Source organism: Adiantum capillus-veneris, chromosome 10 (assembly GCF_014529385.1).
Source record: "Adiantum capillus-veneris isolate H3 chromosome 10, ASM1452938v2, whole genome shotgun sequence".
In the NCBI taxonomy this organism is placed as follows: domain Eukaryota; kingdom Viridiplantae; phylum Streptophyta; class Polypodiopsida; order Polypodiales; family Pteridaceae; genus Adiantum; species Adiantum capillus-veneris.
The window spans coordinates 41,891,589-41,909,018 of record NC_140940.1 but is presented as its reverse complement, the minus strand read 5'-3'; the positions used below and the strand labels follow the sequence as shown (position 1 = coordinate 41,909,018).

Here is a 17,430-nt window from a genome sequence, read left to right as displayed (position 1 = left end):
TCAGCTTGCTGGTAAAGCAGAGTTGGAACTTTAATCTCTCTTTTTTTTGGGTATTGTAAGTCACTAGTAAATTTTTGTATTGATTGGAAAAGACATTTCAATGCGTTCAATATTGTCAGAAATACTCAGTCCATTCAAAGTTTTAACAGACAGAGTCTCAAATAAGTCTTTGTTCGCTTATCAGCATTTCGGTATTGATTTTTAAAAAGCTTAATAAGTAGAAGCTTTATGTCAAGGGGCTGAAGTGAGTATTTTGCATCAGAATTTTCAGTGGACCAGGTATGAGAGACAAACATATGTGCAACTTGAGGATTTGAACTCGGACAAATAGCACATATTCTGTCAACTCGAAGGAGCATGCTACAGCTTTTTGCTGCCTGCTAGTGCAGGCTACTCTTCTCTGTTGGGTGACCGGGGCATGGAGATGACTATTTTCTGTGAATTGCTCGCACGGCATGATTTTTTTTTTCTTAGTTTTATGTTGCACAAAATCGACCCATTGCAAGAGCACAGCTCTCAACACTTGTCTGCAATGAAGAGCTAGGGGCCCTCTAGGAAGTCTGTTCATGAAGCACATATGCACTAGTGTGACATGTCATATACATGCTTGTAAAAAATATTTGGATGCTTGGTGTTTTAATTGCTGAAGAAGAGCACACTGTCTCTTAAAGTCAACCCAACGAAGCCATCACCGCCAGCAGTAGCAACAGATGTGGCTTCGAAGAGCAACAAGTCCAAAAGCACATTGGCAAAAACCCATGGTAGTTGAGAAGTTACTCATAATTAATGATGTTGGTTGGGTGTGTGTAGTCAATGCCTTGCGTGCCCTACTCGACTCATGGGGACCAAAGGCCGTGTCTATATACTCTGCAATGGACAGGGAACAATCCCTGTGGTTCGCGAGGATGGACGGGTATTGATTGCAATGATTGGTCTCCTCAAAGGGTTACTTCATTGTAAGTGAGATAACCTCTTCGATTCCACAAGAAGTTTTGGACAAATTCTCACAATAATTCCCCCATTGTGACTTACCTCAAAATCATGAGCTTCTGTGAGGGAGGCACTGCAGACCTAGCTAGGTACGATTGGGGGCAGGGGACCGCCGGCCCGGTGGTCCCCTGCCCCCAATCGTACCTAGCTAGGTATATGGTGCCTCTCGAGCAGAAGCTCATGATGTTATTCATTGTCAGAAACACACTGGAAAAGACTCCGTTTTCCTACATGAGAAAATTTCTAAATCTTCTTGTGTTCAATCCAATCCAGACAATCGTATGCAAAACCATATTGAACCCTGTACTATTGTGCTATGTTTGCAGAAATCTTCCTGGGCTTGGTTTAGTGGGTGATCTCCCTTCTGATATAAGTCTCTTGAGTGAATTGACCACATTGTAAGAACCTCATTTTTGTCACGCTTTTCTCTCTTAAATTAAGCCGGATAAAACTAACTTGCTAGTGCCAAATGTTTCACAGGGACTTGTCTTACAACAAGTTAACTGGTTCTATCCCAAGTCAGATTGGGCAGCTTGATCACTTAAGTGCACTGTAAGAAAACAATGTATGCCTTTTTGGCTGTTGTAGCACATTGTCTGCGGTTAACCGTGTGTGGTATTAACTTGTGCAGGTATCTACAATATAATTCTTTTAATGGGAAAATACCACGGGAGATCTGACAGCTGAAAAACCACTCTGTATGCCTTCTGTTTGCTTAGTAAATTTTGTAGTGATTGTTTTTCTGGCATGGTTTGTTAAAGCAACGTATATCCCATCGGTCAGATCTTTGAATGGGAACTCTCTAACTGGCGAAATTCCGAATGAGATTGGGCTGCTGGAGAACTTGTTCTGGCTAGATCTTGCTCAAAACCAGCTTAGTGGTCCACTCCCTTACTCTTCAGATGGAAAGAGTGATGTGAATGCTGGCTTTGATAATGTGACAAAAGCTGGACACTTGTATTCATCTGACCTTTATTTCTCTCTCCCTTTTTTAGGGCAATGCCTCTATGCAGTTGTAATTAATGAGTTTGTTTGATTTTTCTTTTGTCAGCCACTTGAATAACAATAGCTTCTCAGGAGCAATTCCAGCATCCATTTGCCATTCAGGCATGAGTTTGGTTCACCTGTAAGTAGCCATAGTTTATTGTGTTAATTCATGTGTATGCAGCATGCATCCTATTTCAAGCACCAAAATTTGCATTCTGCTGCTCCTTTTGAGCTCAAAGTGTTTGTAGCCAATTCTTGTGGTTTGATATGGGTCTATTGTTGTTGGCTAGGCTCCTTGATTCCAATCGATTGACTGGATCTATTCCAGGAGAACTTGGACAATGTGAAAATTTACTTATAATGTGAGTATTAAGCTTTATTGACTTAGACAGATTTAAAGCTATGGTTATAAGGCTTTCTTGCAGGAAACTCAACAACAATCAACTGCAAGGTGCAGTTCCTGACGAGATTGGTCAGCTCATCAATATTACTTTACTGTAAGACATATGGAGAAGCCCATGTCTGGATGATCTATTTTTTAGCTCTCAATTTGACATCCACACATGCCTGAATATGTGATGGGGTCTCATGCAGGCAACTTAATGACAATCAGCTTGTTGGTCCCTTGCCCGACTTATCAAATCTGACAAAGTTGGGCGTTTTGTAAGTAATTTATGTAAAAGTAACTTATGATTTTAGTAAGTGTGGACTTCTTTCCACCTACCTCTTTTCCCATAGTCCTTACACCTAATTCCCACATGTACCCCTTTTACCTATGGAAGTCTCAACATGTGTCTATTCCCACCTATCTATAACTCACATGTGATGGATAATCCTCACTCCCTCAACTTGTATATAAATCCCATTAACTGCCCTCATTTGTAACAAGGTTTTCACTCTCCATTCAAGTGCAATCTATTGTCATTGCTCTATTTCTATCTTGCACTCTCTTATGTCTTGACATTAGCATATTAATTAATAGTGATATTAATCACATTTAAGTTAATCTCTAAGTTCTCACATGGTATCAGAGCGATAGAGCTTAAGATTAATTTTTCTAATTAGCGTTAACAGTATTCCATCTCTCTAGCCCACACTCGAAGCCTCACTCTCCATTCTTTTCAAGGAATCCGGAACCTCGAAAGATGGCCGAGTTAGCTTCTTCATCTTCTGCATCCACCTACAAGCCCCGCTACATTATCGACAAGCTTAACGGCACTAACTACCAAGTGTGGAAGATTCAGATGGAACTCTACCTCACGCAGCTGCAACTTTGGGACGTCACGTCAGGAGTCGAAGAGCAACCTGACCACCCCGAAGACAAAGATTCAACATACTTCATTGACACCTATAATACTTGGCATAGTAGAAACAATAGTGCCAAGATGGAGCTCATTCTTCATTGCCAAGATCGGCAAGTCCAAATGGTGAAAAAGCTAACTACTGCTAGCGTCATTTGGAAGTTCTTCGAGAAGAACTACGAGCACACCGACCTCGTCTACCAAGTTTCCCTGATCAAGAAATTGGTAAACACTACCATGCAAGAGGGTCAATCATCCTCCAAGTTTTTGGAGACGTGGCAAATACTTCTAGATGAAGTACTTATCTCAGGGCTTGCCATCCCTGAAGAGCTTCAAAGTATGCTCTTATTGGCTTCTCTATCTGCATCATGGAGAGCCTTTATCACTACACAAGCCACTACGGCTAACTTGCAGCTACAAAATCTTGTAGCCAAGATCCATCGGGAGGAAACGCTTCGCGACCACACTAGCAGCTCGCAGAAGTCCACAGCACTTGTCACTATGACAAGAAACTCACGCCCTTACAACGGCAAGAAGCCTCAACATTCGGGCCTCCTCGACAACACAATAATTTTGGAAGAAAGTCGCAATTTCAAAGCCACCACAATCACCAAAATTCAAAGCAATGCGGCAACTTTGGACATCTCACAAAGGACTGTCGGCAACCACGCAATCAAGGTAATCGTCCTATCTCTCACCCTAACCTATATCCTTCTTACCCTCAAGGGGGGACACGCCATGGCCAGCCATCTCCTTTTATTTATGGTCAAGCTCATTATGCTGACATATCTACTTATGATAGCCCATCTTATCCTTTGCAACTATATGCCACCACTATAGCTACTTCATATCCCAATAGCTGGCTACTTGATGCAGGCGCCACCCATCATATGACATATCACCTACACTGGCTATCCAACATCACTTATCTAGAACACCCTCTAGAAGTATGCCTCGGTGATAACAGCATCCAGCTCGCCAAAGCCTATGGAGATGCTGTCATTAACCTACCTAATGGCCTACACACCACTATTTCTCACGTATATTATGTCCCTGGTCTCAAGAAAAATCTCATCTCTGTCAGCGAGCTAACCGACAACGGCATCATCATCAAATTCATGCGAGAAGGCTACCACATTTCGGCACTAAACAAAGATGGTCAGTATGTCACACTTTTGGTCCCCAAAACTGGGCGTCTTTATCCATTGGGTGACTCATCGCCTGCACATGCATCTGCATCATCCATAAAAACACAAGAAAACACACTCAAATGGCATTATAGACTAGGACATATTTCTCAACATGTTTTGCACCAACTCACTCATCGCCAACTTGCACTAGGTCTTCCCAAGCACCTCACTCACGTCACACTTTGTGAGGGCTGCATTCTTGCTAAAGCACATCATGTCCCATTCCCCACTTCATCATCACGAGCCACTGCAGCTCTCAATCTCATCCACTCTGATGTTTGTGGCCCATTGCCCGTCAACTCCCTCACTGGCAATAAGTATATGCTTACTTTTATAGATGATTTCTCAAAATACACAACTACTTACTACATGGCCGAGAAATCCTCAACCTTCTCTCATTTTTGCACATTCAAGGCATTAGTTGAGACTAAACATGGCTGCCATATTAAAACTCTCCGCACAGATCATGGTGGGGAATACACTTCTCATGCATTCAAAGATCTATGTCTTTCTGCTGGTATTCGACATGAATTCTCCATCACCGACCACCCACAACAAAACGGTCGTGCCGAGCGCAAGAATCGCACACTATTTGAAGCTGCTCGTGCCATGCTTCTTCAAGCTAGCCTCCCAGACACCTATTGGGAAGAAGCTACTGCCACTGCGTGCTACATTCAAAACCGCATTCCATCCACCCGCAATCCTATTACTACACCCTACACCCTCTGGCACGGTCACCCACCTCATCTTGGCCACCTTCGCATCTTTGGAAGCATTGCATACCCACTTGTGACGCAACCTTTATCAAAACTCTCACCACGTGCTCAACACACAACTTTTGTCGGCTATGGTGATCGCTTTGGCATCAAGGCATACCGCCTCTATATCCCATACCATCACAAGTTTATCTTTGCCCACACCGTCGTCTTTGATGAAGAATTCATCATCTCAGGCAAATCTTCTCATCAATCTTTGTTGACGGCCTCACCCACACACACACCCATGCAAATTTCCCACCCTTCTAGGCACAATCTTGAGCCTTCCTTAACCATCCAAAGGCCTTTCCTCATCGCCCATCCACCTCCTCATGTCTCGCGTTCTCATGCACAGCCAATCGGCAACACTCTTGCACCACCTCTTGCACCCATCTCCTCACAGTTGATACCGTCACCAACACCGTCCATCCCGACTGCCGCTACTTCCATCACACCGCAGACACTCGGTGCTCCACCTCGTGAGCTCCCATCACCTTCGCTACCGGTCTCACCTTCACAATTGCCATATTTTTTTCACAACTCCCACGAAACATTGCCAGTTACTCCCATCTCAGCAGATGTCGACGAAGTCGAGCCTCATAGCTCTACTTCTGCCACCTCGCCATCGAAACACACTTCGGCTATACACTTGGACCAAGCTGCCTCTAGCTCGCATGGTCGCCACACCCGCTCTCTTCGCGAGATCTAGGAAGCCACCAATTTCTCTGTTGTCCTCAGTGATGAATGATTCTTGAACATCCATCAGAGCCTCTTGAAGATGCCCTTCCCCTCTCTGTTCTCGATGCCCTCGCTTCTAGCGAGAGCAAGGAGTGGCATGCCGCCATATTGGATGAACTCCAAGCCCTCAAAGAAGCTAACACTTGGGAGCTTGTGCCACCTCCTAAGAATCATAACATTGTCTCTTGCAAATGGCTATTAAAGAAGAAATACCACCCCAACGGCTCAGTTGATCGCTGCACGCCTTGTCGCTCGCGGCTTCACTCAACAACAAGGTGTGGATTACTTCGACACCTATTCGCCAGTACTGGGTATGACTGCATTTTGGCTTCTTATTGCACTTGCTGCTAAGTTTAATCTTCTTTTACATCATCTTGATATAAAAACTGCCTTCTTGTCACAAAGTGATGACGTGGCAGATAGCAGAAACCCTAATTTCTGCCAGAAACCCTAAAATTCATGCAAACCCTAATTTTTGCCAAAAACCCTAATTTTCGGAAATCGCGGAGGCGGAATATTATTATTATTATTTTTTTGGGGAAATTTTGAGCGACGCAAATCTCAGCTTTTCGCTTTGATTTGGGAGAAAGAAAGAGAAAAAGAGAACTTGCTTTTTACTGACTCTCATTGAGAGAGAGAGAGAATCTGCTTTTGCTTTGAAGCTTTTGGGGCTCTGCTTTTGGGCATCCCTTGTAACCTTTAAATTAGTGGTGAGGGCCTCACTTCTCAGAGCATCTGGACGTAGAGTTTGAGAGTGAAACCCTAACCGCTCTCTTGTACTTTGATGATTGATTAATATAAAAAGAAATACCGAAAGGGGCGCCAGTCTTTGGGGTCAATATCTCTAGGCACGGAACTCCGCCGGGCCAGTGCAAATCTATTGTGATCTGTGAATTGTTTTGAAGTGGTTATTTGGTGCTGTCGCGGTTGATTCTTGACTTGGAGTGTCCAAGTCTGTTACAGTGGTATCAGAGCACGGCCGATTTCTCTTCTATGGGAAATCCGATCCCCGATTTTTTTTTTCCGCGGCACCTATGGCTTCAGGCAATGATCAGTTGACTCCCTCTGCATCTGGAGATGCGGGCTGGGATCACAACGAAGATTCAGACAGAGAGTACGGCCCGCCTTGGCCTACTTGGGCGGAGCGGCGAGAGATGGAGTGTCGCCAGTTGATCGGCGATGCAACAAAGATGATGCTCAATTTTGCCAAGGACCTGAAGATGGCAAAATATATGAATCAGACCTCTAATATACAGAGAAGGAACTGGAGAACGTGGTTGATGCACGGATTGCTTAGCTTTTCGACGTGCAAAAGAAAGACAAAAAGCACGGCAAAAAGCAGAAGAAAGGTACTGACTTCCCGAGATATTTGGGTCGTCGGTCGACATTTGACAAGGCAAAGAAACAGAAGAAGCGTGTTCGATTTGAAGGAGTACCCAGTTCTTCTTCTTCTTCTTCTTCTGACAGTTCTTCTAGTTCTTCAGATTTGAGCGAAGAAGACAGAAAAGGTAAAAAGCGAAGCAAGAAACAAAGCTTCGGAAAGGGCAAGAAGAAGGCTACATCTCGCCCAGAGACTGACAGTTCTTCCGAGGACTCGTCTACAGACAGCTCAGATTCTGATGACGGAAAGTTTTATACGAACAAGAAGAATTTTTACAAAGCCAACCAGTATGACTTTCTCGAAGAAAAAAACAAGAAAGTCCGAGAGTTTAAGGAAGGTGGCCACTCGATCAAGTTTGATACTTTTCAGGATACTCAGATGCTTCGAAGGCTTTGTCTTTTATACAACAGTTTGACATCGCTTTCGCGGGAGGACGCTCTTCAGAGCCTCCAAGATTCGGAGAGCTACCTCTTACCTTAAGGGGAATGCTCGTACTTGGTGGTCCACGCTTCTTTTAAACAGGACTGCGCCAGTTACATGGCTGAAATTTAAGAGGCTTTTTATTTCTTCTTGGTTGACGCAAGAGTTTGAACGAGATATACGAGGTGCTTGGAACCATCTTCGGATGACCAAGAAAGACACAATCAATGCTTATTGTGAAAGATTCTGGAGCTCTTTTCTACCCGCCTCTTCATTCAAGAAGATCTCGTTCAGAGAACAGATTGAGCGGTTTACCTTGGGTCTACCTACAGAGATCCGAGATCACTGCTTGGAACAGAAGTCAGCTTCTATTCAGGAGTTGATGAGTCATGCGATGCGGGGCTTTGCCATTCACTATGGCAGTTTGACCTACCCCACAAATGAGGCTATGACACAACGAGCCGAACAGACTTCTGGGAATGAAAGTAGAAAGAAAAAAGAGCAACCAAGAGAAAAATGATGCACGACCCAAGCTTACTCCTGAGGAGAGAGCTCGCTTCATCAGAGAGGGGAAGTGCTTTGGATGCGGGGAACAGGGACATATCTCCGCGAAGTGCCCTAATAAGGCACAGAAAGAACAGAATGATAAAGACGACGACAGGTCTGAGAGTTCGAGAGCAGCTGAGGAATGTGGCAGAAAAGGCAGATAGAAAAGCAGAACTGGTACCACATGGCGTGGGATTTGTACCGAATCTAATGAATGAAAGTACAAACTTTGCCGCTTTTGGGGCAAAGTGAAGGATCAGGAAGCTCTTTTGAAGGAGCAAAGGCAAACTTCTTTTCACTTGGAATTGGCGGCTCGATTTGGAATTACGCTCGATAGACTGACGCCACAGGCAGAGGTAGTTCGACTGGCACCCGGATGGGATGTTGCCATTACACCGAGCATTGGCAAACTTTGTTTGCAATGACAGGGGTGTTCAGGGCACGCGAGTGACGTTCTACTCAGGATCCCTTGGTACCACAAGAACTACGCCATGCTTGACTAGCGGGCCGAGAAAATGACTTTGATAAATGAAGGGCTTAGAGATTGTACTTGATGAACTTCAGTTTTCTTACTCATTCTTTTGGGAGAACTAAAGGATGGATAAAGGTTGAATATGTTTTGACTTGAAGAAAAGAACGCCAATATTTTTTTTCTCCACGCTCATGCCGATTGCTTTTGAGAGGGCCTGAAGATCATACCATTGATTTGATATTTGGAAGCACGTCACCGAATCGGCCACCTTATCGTGTGAGCCGAGTACAGAATGAAAAGATTATGAACCCAGTGAAAGACCTCTTGGAAAAGGGTCTTGTCCAGCCTAGTACTTCACCGTATTGCTCTCCAGTGTTGTTGGTTTTTGAAGAAAGACGGATCTTGGAGAATGTGCATCGATTATAGCACTCTCAACGAAATCACCATTAAGAACAGATTTTCGATTCCTAAGATCGATGATATACTCGACAAGTTGCAGGGATCCTCGTGCTTTAGCAGGATTGACTTGAAGAGTGGATATCATCAGATCAGGATAGCGCCAGGAGATGTCTACAAGACAGCTTTTCGGACGACTTTTGGGTTATTTGAGTTTTTGGTGATGCCTTTTGGCTTAACCAATGCTCCTGCGACATTTAACTGGATGATGGACATGATTTTTCGAGAGTACAGGCTATTTGTTGGCACTTTCTTTGACGACATCATTGTTTTCTCGAAGAATGAGGCAGAACACAGAGATCATCTGCTTCAAGTCTTTCAAGCATTACGAGATCACACGCTAGTGATTACTGCAAAGAAAAGTGAATTTTTCCTACCAGAGATACACTTTTTGGGACACATTGTGTCAGCAGCAGGAGTGCAAATGGACCCGGCCAAGATAGAGACTATCCGTGATTGGCCCGATTTGAGGAATGTCCATGAAGCTAGAAGCTTCTTGGGATTGTGTTCGTACTACAGGCTCATACGAAAGTTTGCAGAGGTTGCTTCCCCTTTGCATACCTTGACACAGAAAGGAGTACCTTTTTCGTGGGGACCCATAGAGGTGACTGCCTTTCGGACATTGAAAGAGAAATTGACTACGGGACCTATTTTGACTTTGTCGGACTTGCAGAAGTCATTTGAAGTATATTGTGATGCTTGTGGTCGTAGTCTGGGTGCGGTCTTGATGCAAGAAGGCCATGTCATAGCTTACGAGAGCTGTTTGTTCTCTAGGCCGAAGATGACAGTATAGATCTATGAGAAAGAGCTTTTGGCGGTTATCCATGCTCTTACTCAGTGGCGGCATTACCTACTCGAGCGGATTTTACTGTCTTTACAGACCATCAGAGTTTGCGCTACTTCTTGTCACAGAAGCAGCTTTCGGAAAAGCAGATGCGGTGGGTGAACATCTTGTCACAGTTCCACTTCGAGATTGTCCATGTGCAGGGACAAAAGAATGTGGTGGCAGATGCTTTGTCTCGGAAACCGTTGGTTCTGGCTATTTTCGCGATACATCATAGGAGCTTCGAGGATATGGTCGATCAGTATGCCACAGATACAGATTTTGCAGATATTTTCACATGGATACAGGATGGGGAGACAATAGCTGGATACTCCCTTCGGGAAGGCTGATGAAAAAGACTATGTTGTGCGTTACACAGCCGTTGAGGGAAAAGGTTATGACTGATTGCCACTGTTCACCTTTTACGGGTCATCGCAGCATTGCTACCACCATGAAAGGGGTAGAGAGAGACTTCTTTTGGCCGTGACTCAAGAAGGATGTGGAAGAGTTTGTGCGCAGTTGCTTGGTATGCCAGAAGGTCAAGTTTGACATGCATAAAGCACAGGGATTGTTACAGCCTTTACCCATACCCACCCGCCCTTGGGAAAATATTGAAATGGATTTCATTTTTTTGATCTCCCGAGAATACAGAATGATCACGATGATTTTCCGATTACATGGCACGTCTGAGACGATTCTCTCCGACAGAGACCCCAGATTTATGAGTTGGTTTTGGAAGGCAATTTGGGAGAACATTGGCACGCAGTTGCAGTTCTCGTCATCGTTCCACTTGCAGACTGACGGGCAATTTGAGATTGCCAATTCAGTGATTTTAGATTTATTGAAGTCTTGTATCTCGGATGAGAAGACTCAATGGGAAAAGAACTTACCTTTGGTGGAATTTGCCTATAGTAACACGATACACTCTTCGACGGGGAAGACGCCATGTGAGATTGTTCAAAGTGCTGCGAAGGTTCCATCCTTCTTGAGCACGGAAGATTAGATATTTGAAGCGGATGAATATTCGCGAGACTTGGATACGGCTTTTGCCAAGGTTCGTGAGACTTTGCAGGAGTCTCAAGAACGACAGAAAAAGGCAGCGGATCGCCATCGTCGCGACTGGAAACTAAAGGAGGATGATTGGGTGCTCTTACTTTTGAGAAGGCACGCCTAAGAAAGAAGAAGAGAAAGGAGAGGCTTTTTCCAAAGCTTAGTATGTGATACTACGGACCTTTCCAGATTACTGACAAGATAAATGATGTCTCCTTCCGATTGGACCTGCCAGATACTTGGAGGATTCATAATGCATTGCATGTGAGTCTCTTGAACCCTGTTAAGGGTGATGTGCCTGATGATGGGGAGCCTGATGAGCAACCCGAAGTGGAAGAAAACGAGGAGATCCTTGTTCCTGAACAGATTTTGGCACATAATGATACGAAGAAAGGTAAAGTCCGAAGGCGGTTCTTGGTTAAGTTCAAGAACTTTCCTGCATTTGATGCGAAGTGGATGGAGGAGGAGGACCTAGCAGATACTCCTCGGATTGTGAAACTTTACCTCGATGTTTTGGTTTAGCATAGTCTACTCCAAACGGAACCCAGAACTCAGCTTGGCCGAAGATCTGGTGCAGTGGGATGCACAAGAGGGGAGTCACTCCACTCCTTTGTCAACAGATGCCTCGATTTTGATACTAAAGTCACTGATGTCTCTTTGAGCTTCAGGGATACTGAGAGCTGACAGTATTCTGCTGGATGACTTTATGAAATGGAATTCCTTGTTATGATACTGATTTGTTCTTGACTTCTTGTGAGTGCAGGAACTGATAGCCGAAATGACTGCAGCATTTTGGTCTGATTGATCTCGAATAGACATGGTTGCAATAGGGGTTAGTCAATCGGACATCGATGAGGTCCCGATTGGACCTAGATGTGATTGCTAGTTACATTGCCGATAAATCATGGTCTAAGATCCGAATGAATGTTGAATGTCATGTGATGTCCTGTGATGTCTGGTGATGTCCTGTGATGTCGTGTGATGTGACTGTCGATTTTGTACATGTGCTAGATGTGTGTTCCTAGTACGTAGGTACTAACAGTCAGTGTCTGCTAAGACGGTTTATGGCTTTTGTCGGTTTTGCAGGCGTAATCGTGGTCGATTACAATGCTTTCAAGAGGGGGGTATGTCACAAAGTGATGACGTGGCGGATAGCAAAAACCCTAAAATTTTTGCAAACCCTAATTTTTGCCAAAAACCCTAATTTCCGAAAATCGCGGAGGCGGAATATTAAAAAAAAAATAAAAAAAATAATATTTTTTTGTGGGGAAATTTTGAGCGACGCAAATCTCAGCTTTTCGCTTTGATTTGGGAGAAAGAAAGAGAAAAAGAGAACTTGCTTTTTACTGACTCATTGAGAGAGAGAGAATCTGCTTTTGCTTTGAAGCTTATGGGGCTCTGCTTTTGGGCATCCCTTGTAACCTTTAAATTAGTGGTGAGGGCCTCACTTCTCAGAGCATCTGGACGCAGAGTCTGAGAGTGAAACCCTAACCGCTCTCTTGTACTTTGATGATTGATTAATATAAAAAGAAATACCGAAAGGGGCGCTAGTCTTTGGGGCCAATATCTCTAGGCACGGAACTCCGCCGGGCCAGTGCAAATCTATTGTGATCTGTGAATTGTTTTGAAGTGGTTATTTGGTGCTGTCGCGGTTGATTCTTGACTTGGAGTGTCCAAGTCTCTTACACTTCTTACATGGCTTGCTCCAAGAGCTCATCTATATGCTACAACCTCCTCATTTTGAAGACCCTCACCACCCTGATTATGTATGTAAATTGCATAAGCCCATTTATGGCTTAAAACAATCTGCACGAGATCGGAGTGGTACATCCGCATGCACCACTACTTGCTCAAATGTGGTTGGGAACGTCTTATGGCAGACTACAATATCTACATATGGCAGACCTCTAAAGGCATGGCTATCTTAGGCCTCTTTGCGGATGACATTCCTCTTCTTGGCACATCGGAGTACATGCTTCTGCAAGCGATTGACTGCATCTCTCACGCCTCATCTTGTAATTTTAGTTTGATCCCTACTAGATGAACTTCTCATTGAGGGGTGATAGCATGTATCTGCGACATAGCTACTTCACAAAGCTTTTTTGTTCATCAATCTCAATGCGTTACAACGAGAAGTCCACCCTTAAGGGGGGATGTAAAAGTAACTTATGATTTTAGTAAGTGCGGACTTCTTTCCACCTACCTCTTTTCCCATAGTCCTTACACCTAATTCCCACATGTACCCCTTTTACCTATAGAAGTCTCAACATGTGTCTATTCCCACCTATCTATAACTCACATGTGATGGATAATCCTCACTCCCTCAACTTGTATGTAAATCCCATTAGCTGCCCTCATTTGTAACAAGGTTTTCACTCTCCATTCAAGTGCAATCTATTGTCATTGCTCTATTTCTATCTTACACTCTCTTATGTCTTGACATTAGCATATTAATTAATAATGATATTAATCACATTTAAGTTAATCTCTAAGTTCTCACAAATTAAAGCTTTTATTACCTACAGGTTGACAATTATTTCTTTGCATGATTATGAAGTTATGTGTGTGTATATCAAGGACCTCAGCAATAATTTAATCGACGAGGATTTTCCTCCTTGGATGTCATCTCTGGAAAGTCTGACCGATCTGTAAGACACTTGTAACTGCCAACTATTTTGCTTCCATTGCACGCTTTTTTGGTTGTTAACTTGTTGTTTGTGGTATTTATTCGTAGGAGTATGATCAGTAGCTCATCTATAAAGGGTCAGATTCCGCCATCTTTCTTTGCGTTACCTGATTTAAGATTTGTGTAAGTACACCCACTAAGGAAGATCTCTTGGATTATCATGGGGGTTTCCTTGTTAGTGAGGGTTGAAGGTTGGGGATTGCAGGAAACTGGCAAATAATCATATCAGTGGGACATTAGACATGAGCAGAGCTACTCATCGGTTTTCACTGGTGTCTATGGAGAAAAACAATATAAGCAATATCGAATTGGTTTCGGCTAAAACTAACAGTGAAGTCCTGGGGTATGATCGTGTCATAAAACTAATTGCATAGCAGAAATCATAAGAACAAGGTGGATACAAACTGATGATATGTTATGGCTTATGTTGGATGATGCAGACTGCAGGGTAACCCGGTGTGTGATGAGGGAAGTCTTCTTTTTTATCAAAAGGTCTGTTCTGATAATTCGGCGCTCTCTACACCAACATCATATGGAACAGACACCTCATGCTCCAAAACTTGTCCCTCAGGATATCAAGTAAAACCGGCTCAGTGCACATGTGCAGTCTCTTACCAAGGCATCCTTACCTACCGAGCACCCATGTTCTTGTCACTCAGAAATGATTCTGTCCAAGTGCTTGCTGCAGCTCTTGCAGCCAATCTGTCGGTTGATCAGAAGCAGGTTGTAATACCATCTGCTGCCTTCAATGCCCAAAATCAGCTGCTTGTTGTTATTGCAATATTTCCAAGTGGCACAGCGATCCGATGGGATCGGGATGATGTGTTACGAATGGCAACGATTCTAGGCAAAGATGTTGTGTCCCCTCCTGGATTTGGACCTCCCATGTTCCAGCAATATCCAGTGAACTTCCCTGGTAAGATATTTATGTGAGGTGCCCTACATTGTATTCAAGCTTCAAGGGGACAATCTGAGAGTGAGTTTTTTCCCAGCCGAAGGGAGCGGACTGAGTACCGGTGCAAAGATTGGTATAACTGCTGGTTCAGCAGCGTTGTTGTTGATTGTCCTTACTGTGATTTGCTTTGCTTGCTTGCAAAAGCGCAGGGCATATGAAGCAGTGGAGTTAAGCAAGCCTTTTGGTAAGACTATGGCCTAATATTTACTTTACAAATATTAGTACTTGAACTTATTGATTTTGCATTTCTATGCCTCAAGGTTTCTCTAAGACTCAAACTACTCCTTGATTTTCCGTTTTAAAATGTCGGGGAGTAATTCAAGGGCTTCTCATATTTGACTTTGGTAGGATAAATATTTTGAGTTTCATTTTGTTAGGAACTTATAGTCTTGCTTACTGAATTTTGTGCTTCTCATATCTCTCTTCTTTGTAAAAGCGTTTTTAATGTGATTTTCTGATATGGGTTTATGTATTTATTTTGAATTATTGTGATAGGTTCATTATCTAGGACTGGTTACCTGAACTTGTAAATTTGTCTGCATTATGTTGTAAAATTTTATTATTTATATTCCTTCCCTCCATGTGGAGCTGATATTTTACACTCTTTGTAGCTTCTTGGGGAGCAGGTGGGGCAGAAAGCGGTAGCATGCCGAAACTGAAAGGGGCTCGCTTTTTCCCTTATGCCGAGCTAAAGAAAGCAACAAACAATTTCAGTGAAAGCAATGAGATTGGATCTGGAGGCTATGGCAAGGTTCGTTCAAATTGTCCGAGAGTCAATGCAAGCTCTCTATTTGCTATTAAGAAGGGTAGCTCTTCAGATGGTTTGTTTGCGTCTGTCAGGTTTACCGAGGTATTCTCTCTAGTGGGGAGCAAGTTGCAATAAAGAGAGCTCAAGGGAATTCTATGCAGGGAGCCTCAGAGTTCAAGACTGAAATTGAGCTCTTGTCTCGTGTGCACCACAAGAACGTTGTAGGCTTAGTGGGATTTTGCATTGAGCAGGGAGAGCAAATGCTAGTATATGAGTACATGGCAGGTGGAAGTCTCAGAGTTTGCCTTACAGGTATCTTTAAGGAACATATTTCTGTAGAGCTCATTATATGCTGTTGGTTTGAAAGCTGAGGCAATAGCATGAACATTGATGACTGTCACTACTACATTTGCCCCCCTATAGCGACGGCTACAGCGACGAATTTTCGTCGCATTAGCGAGGGAAAAAGGCGTCGCTGTAGCCGTCGCTACTGTACGTCGCATAAACGAGGGCTATAGCGACGAGTTACCGTCGCATAAGCAACAGAAATAAGTCGTTTACTTTTCGTTGCATAAGCGGTGCGTGGCAAAATGCGTGGTATACGCGGCGTGTGGCATAAGCGGCGAGATGCTTAAGCGACGAGTTGTTTTTTTTTTAAAAAAAAAGACCGCATCAGCGACGCTTTGAACACGCAACGACTATATGACGTGCAGGGTTTCATAAGATCTCTCTCCGCTCCCTCTCTCTCTCTCTCACACACACAGTACATACAACAATCTAACTCTAATGCTCTCTCTCTCTCTCTCTCTCTCTCTCTCTAGGTCTTCTACACACACATACAAACTCTAGCTCTCGAGTGGAACACACACCCACAAACTAACTCTCTCGTGCGTCGGTGTTCTTGCAATTGTGATTGCTCTCGTTGCTCATATATTTGTTGGCATTTCGCATAGTAGTGCGGACGTTGATCGGATCGGTGCGTACGTAAGCGATATAAATTTATAATTTCGGCTTCAAGATGAATTATGGTAAACAACTCTCTCTCTCTCTCTCTCTCTCTCTCTCTCTCTCTCTCGTTTTGCTAATTTTTCTAATTAGAACTTTAAATTAAATAAAAAATAGACGATCATGTTTGTTTATTAAAAATATATATTAAAATAAAATAGTAGGCCCTCAAGCCAATATTAAATTTCAATCCCATGATTTTTGTCATGTAGCAGACGTTTTTATAAGTTCTAAATTGGCTCCCTTTGTTCAGTTAAGAAAAACGTTCTTGATGTATAACATAAATAACTTTTGCGAACTTCTAAAATGATCAATTGGCCAGCCGCTTCAGATCTCGTGAGCCATATAGCTTGCCAAGATGTCTCGTTGGCACGTGGACAAGCTATGTGGGCTCACGAGATCTCAAACGGCTCGCAAATGGACCATTTTCAAAGTTCAAACAAGCTGTATAACTTGTTCACATGCCTCATTGGCACGTGGGTTCCATGCATTAAAGCTCACCGATCGACCATTTTTGAAGTCCATGATAAAAAAAACGCTCGTAGACTACTTTGGACGGACTACTTTGGAAACGGTCCATTGGCGAACCATTTAAGATTCTGCGAACCCACATAGCTTTTTCGCGTGCCAAAGAGGCATGTGGGCAAGCTATAGGACTCGCTGAGAGCTCAAACAGTTGATCGATGTATTGTTTCTGAGCATTTTTTGCTCGAGGACTTTGAGAACGATCCATATATCAACGAGTTGTTTGATCTCTTAGCGAGCCGTATAGCTTTCCCATATGCCTCATTGGTACATGGACATTCCATGTGGGCTCACAAGAGCTCTAACGGCTCGCTGATGGACCGTTTCTAGAGTCCAAAAAAAAAAAAAACTTGTCCCTATTTCATACAACTCGGGACATGTGGGTTTAACATGAAAATAAAG

General features: G+C 43.4%; 2 protein-coding genes across 2 annotated transcripts; both read left to right on the top strand.

Annotated features, from left to right (window-relative positions):
- The first annotated feature begins 59 nt into the window (after positions 1-59).
- Positions 60-1,912, top strand: LOC147448742 (uncharacterized). Its single transcript, XM_086521259.1, has 5 exons — positions 60-956; positions 1,317-1,388; positions 1,471-1,542; positions 1,622-1,688; positions 1,774-1,912. The coding sequence occupies exons 1-4, from the start codon at positions 814-816 to the stop codon at positions 1,668-1,670; spliced, it is 336 nt and encodes a 111-aa protein (XP_086377385.1). The 5' UTR covers positions 60-813; the 3' UTR covers positions 1,671-1,688; positions 1,774-1,912.
- On the top strand, positions 1,691-17,038 carry LOC147448741 (putative leucine-rich repeat receptor-like protein kinase At5g49770). Its single transcript, XM_086521452.1, has 12 exons — positions 1,691-1,947; positions 2,042-2,116; positions 2,268-2,339; positions 2,403-2,474; positions 2,572-2,640; positions 13,635-13,757; positions 13,844-13,918; positions 14,001-14,138; positions 14,236-14,711; positions 14,788-14,934; positions 15,362-15,501; positions 15,591-17,038. The coding sequence occupies exons 1-12, from the start codon at positions 1,691-1,693 to the stop codon at positions 15,867-15,869; spliced, it is 1,923 nt and encodes a 640-aa protein (XP_086377578.1). The 3' UTR covers positions 15,870-17,038.
- Positions 17,039-17,430: the final 392 nt, after the last annotated feature.

Excerpts from the sequence above, each read along its gene's own strand:
- LOC147448742 (XM_086521259.1), top strand. The coding sequence starts at position 814 with ATGCCTTGCGTGCCCTACTCGACTCATGGGGACCAAAGGCCGTGTCTA. Across the intron at positions 957-1,316 it reads CCTCAAAGGGTTACTTCATT|AAATCTTCCTGGGCTTGGTT; the intron begins GTAAGTGAGATA and ends CTATGTTTGCAG. Across the intron at positions 1,389-1,470 it reads TTGAGTGAATTGACCACATT|GGACTTGTCTTACAACAAGT; the intron begins GTAAGAACCTCA and ends AATGTTTCACAG.
- LOC147448741 (XM_086521452.1), top strand. The coding sequence starts at position 1,691 with ATGCCTTCTGTTTGCTTAGTAAATTTTGTAGTGATTGTTTTTCTGGCA. Across the intron at positions 13,919-14,000 it reads TTACCTGATTTAAGATTTGT|GAAACTGGCAAATAATCATA; the intron begins GTAAGTACACCC and ends TGGGGATTGCAG. Across the intron at positions 14,139-14,235 it reads ACTAACAGTGAAGTCCTGGG|ACTGCAGGGTAACCCGGTGT; the intron begins GTATGATCGTGT and ends TGGATGATGCAG.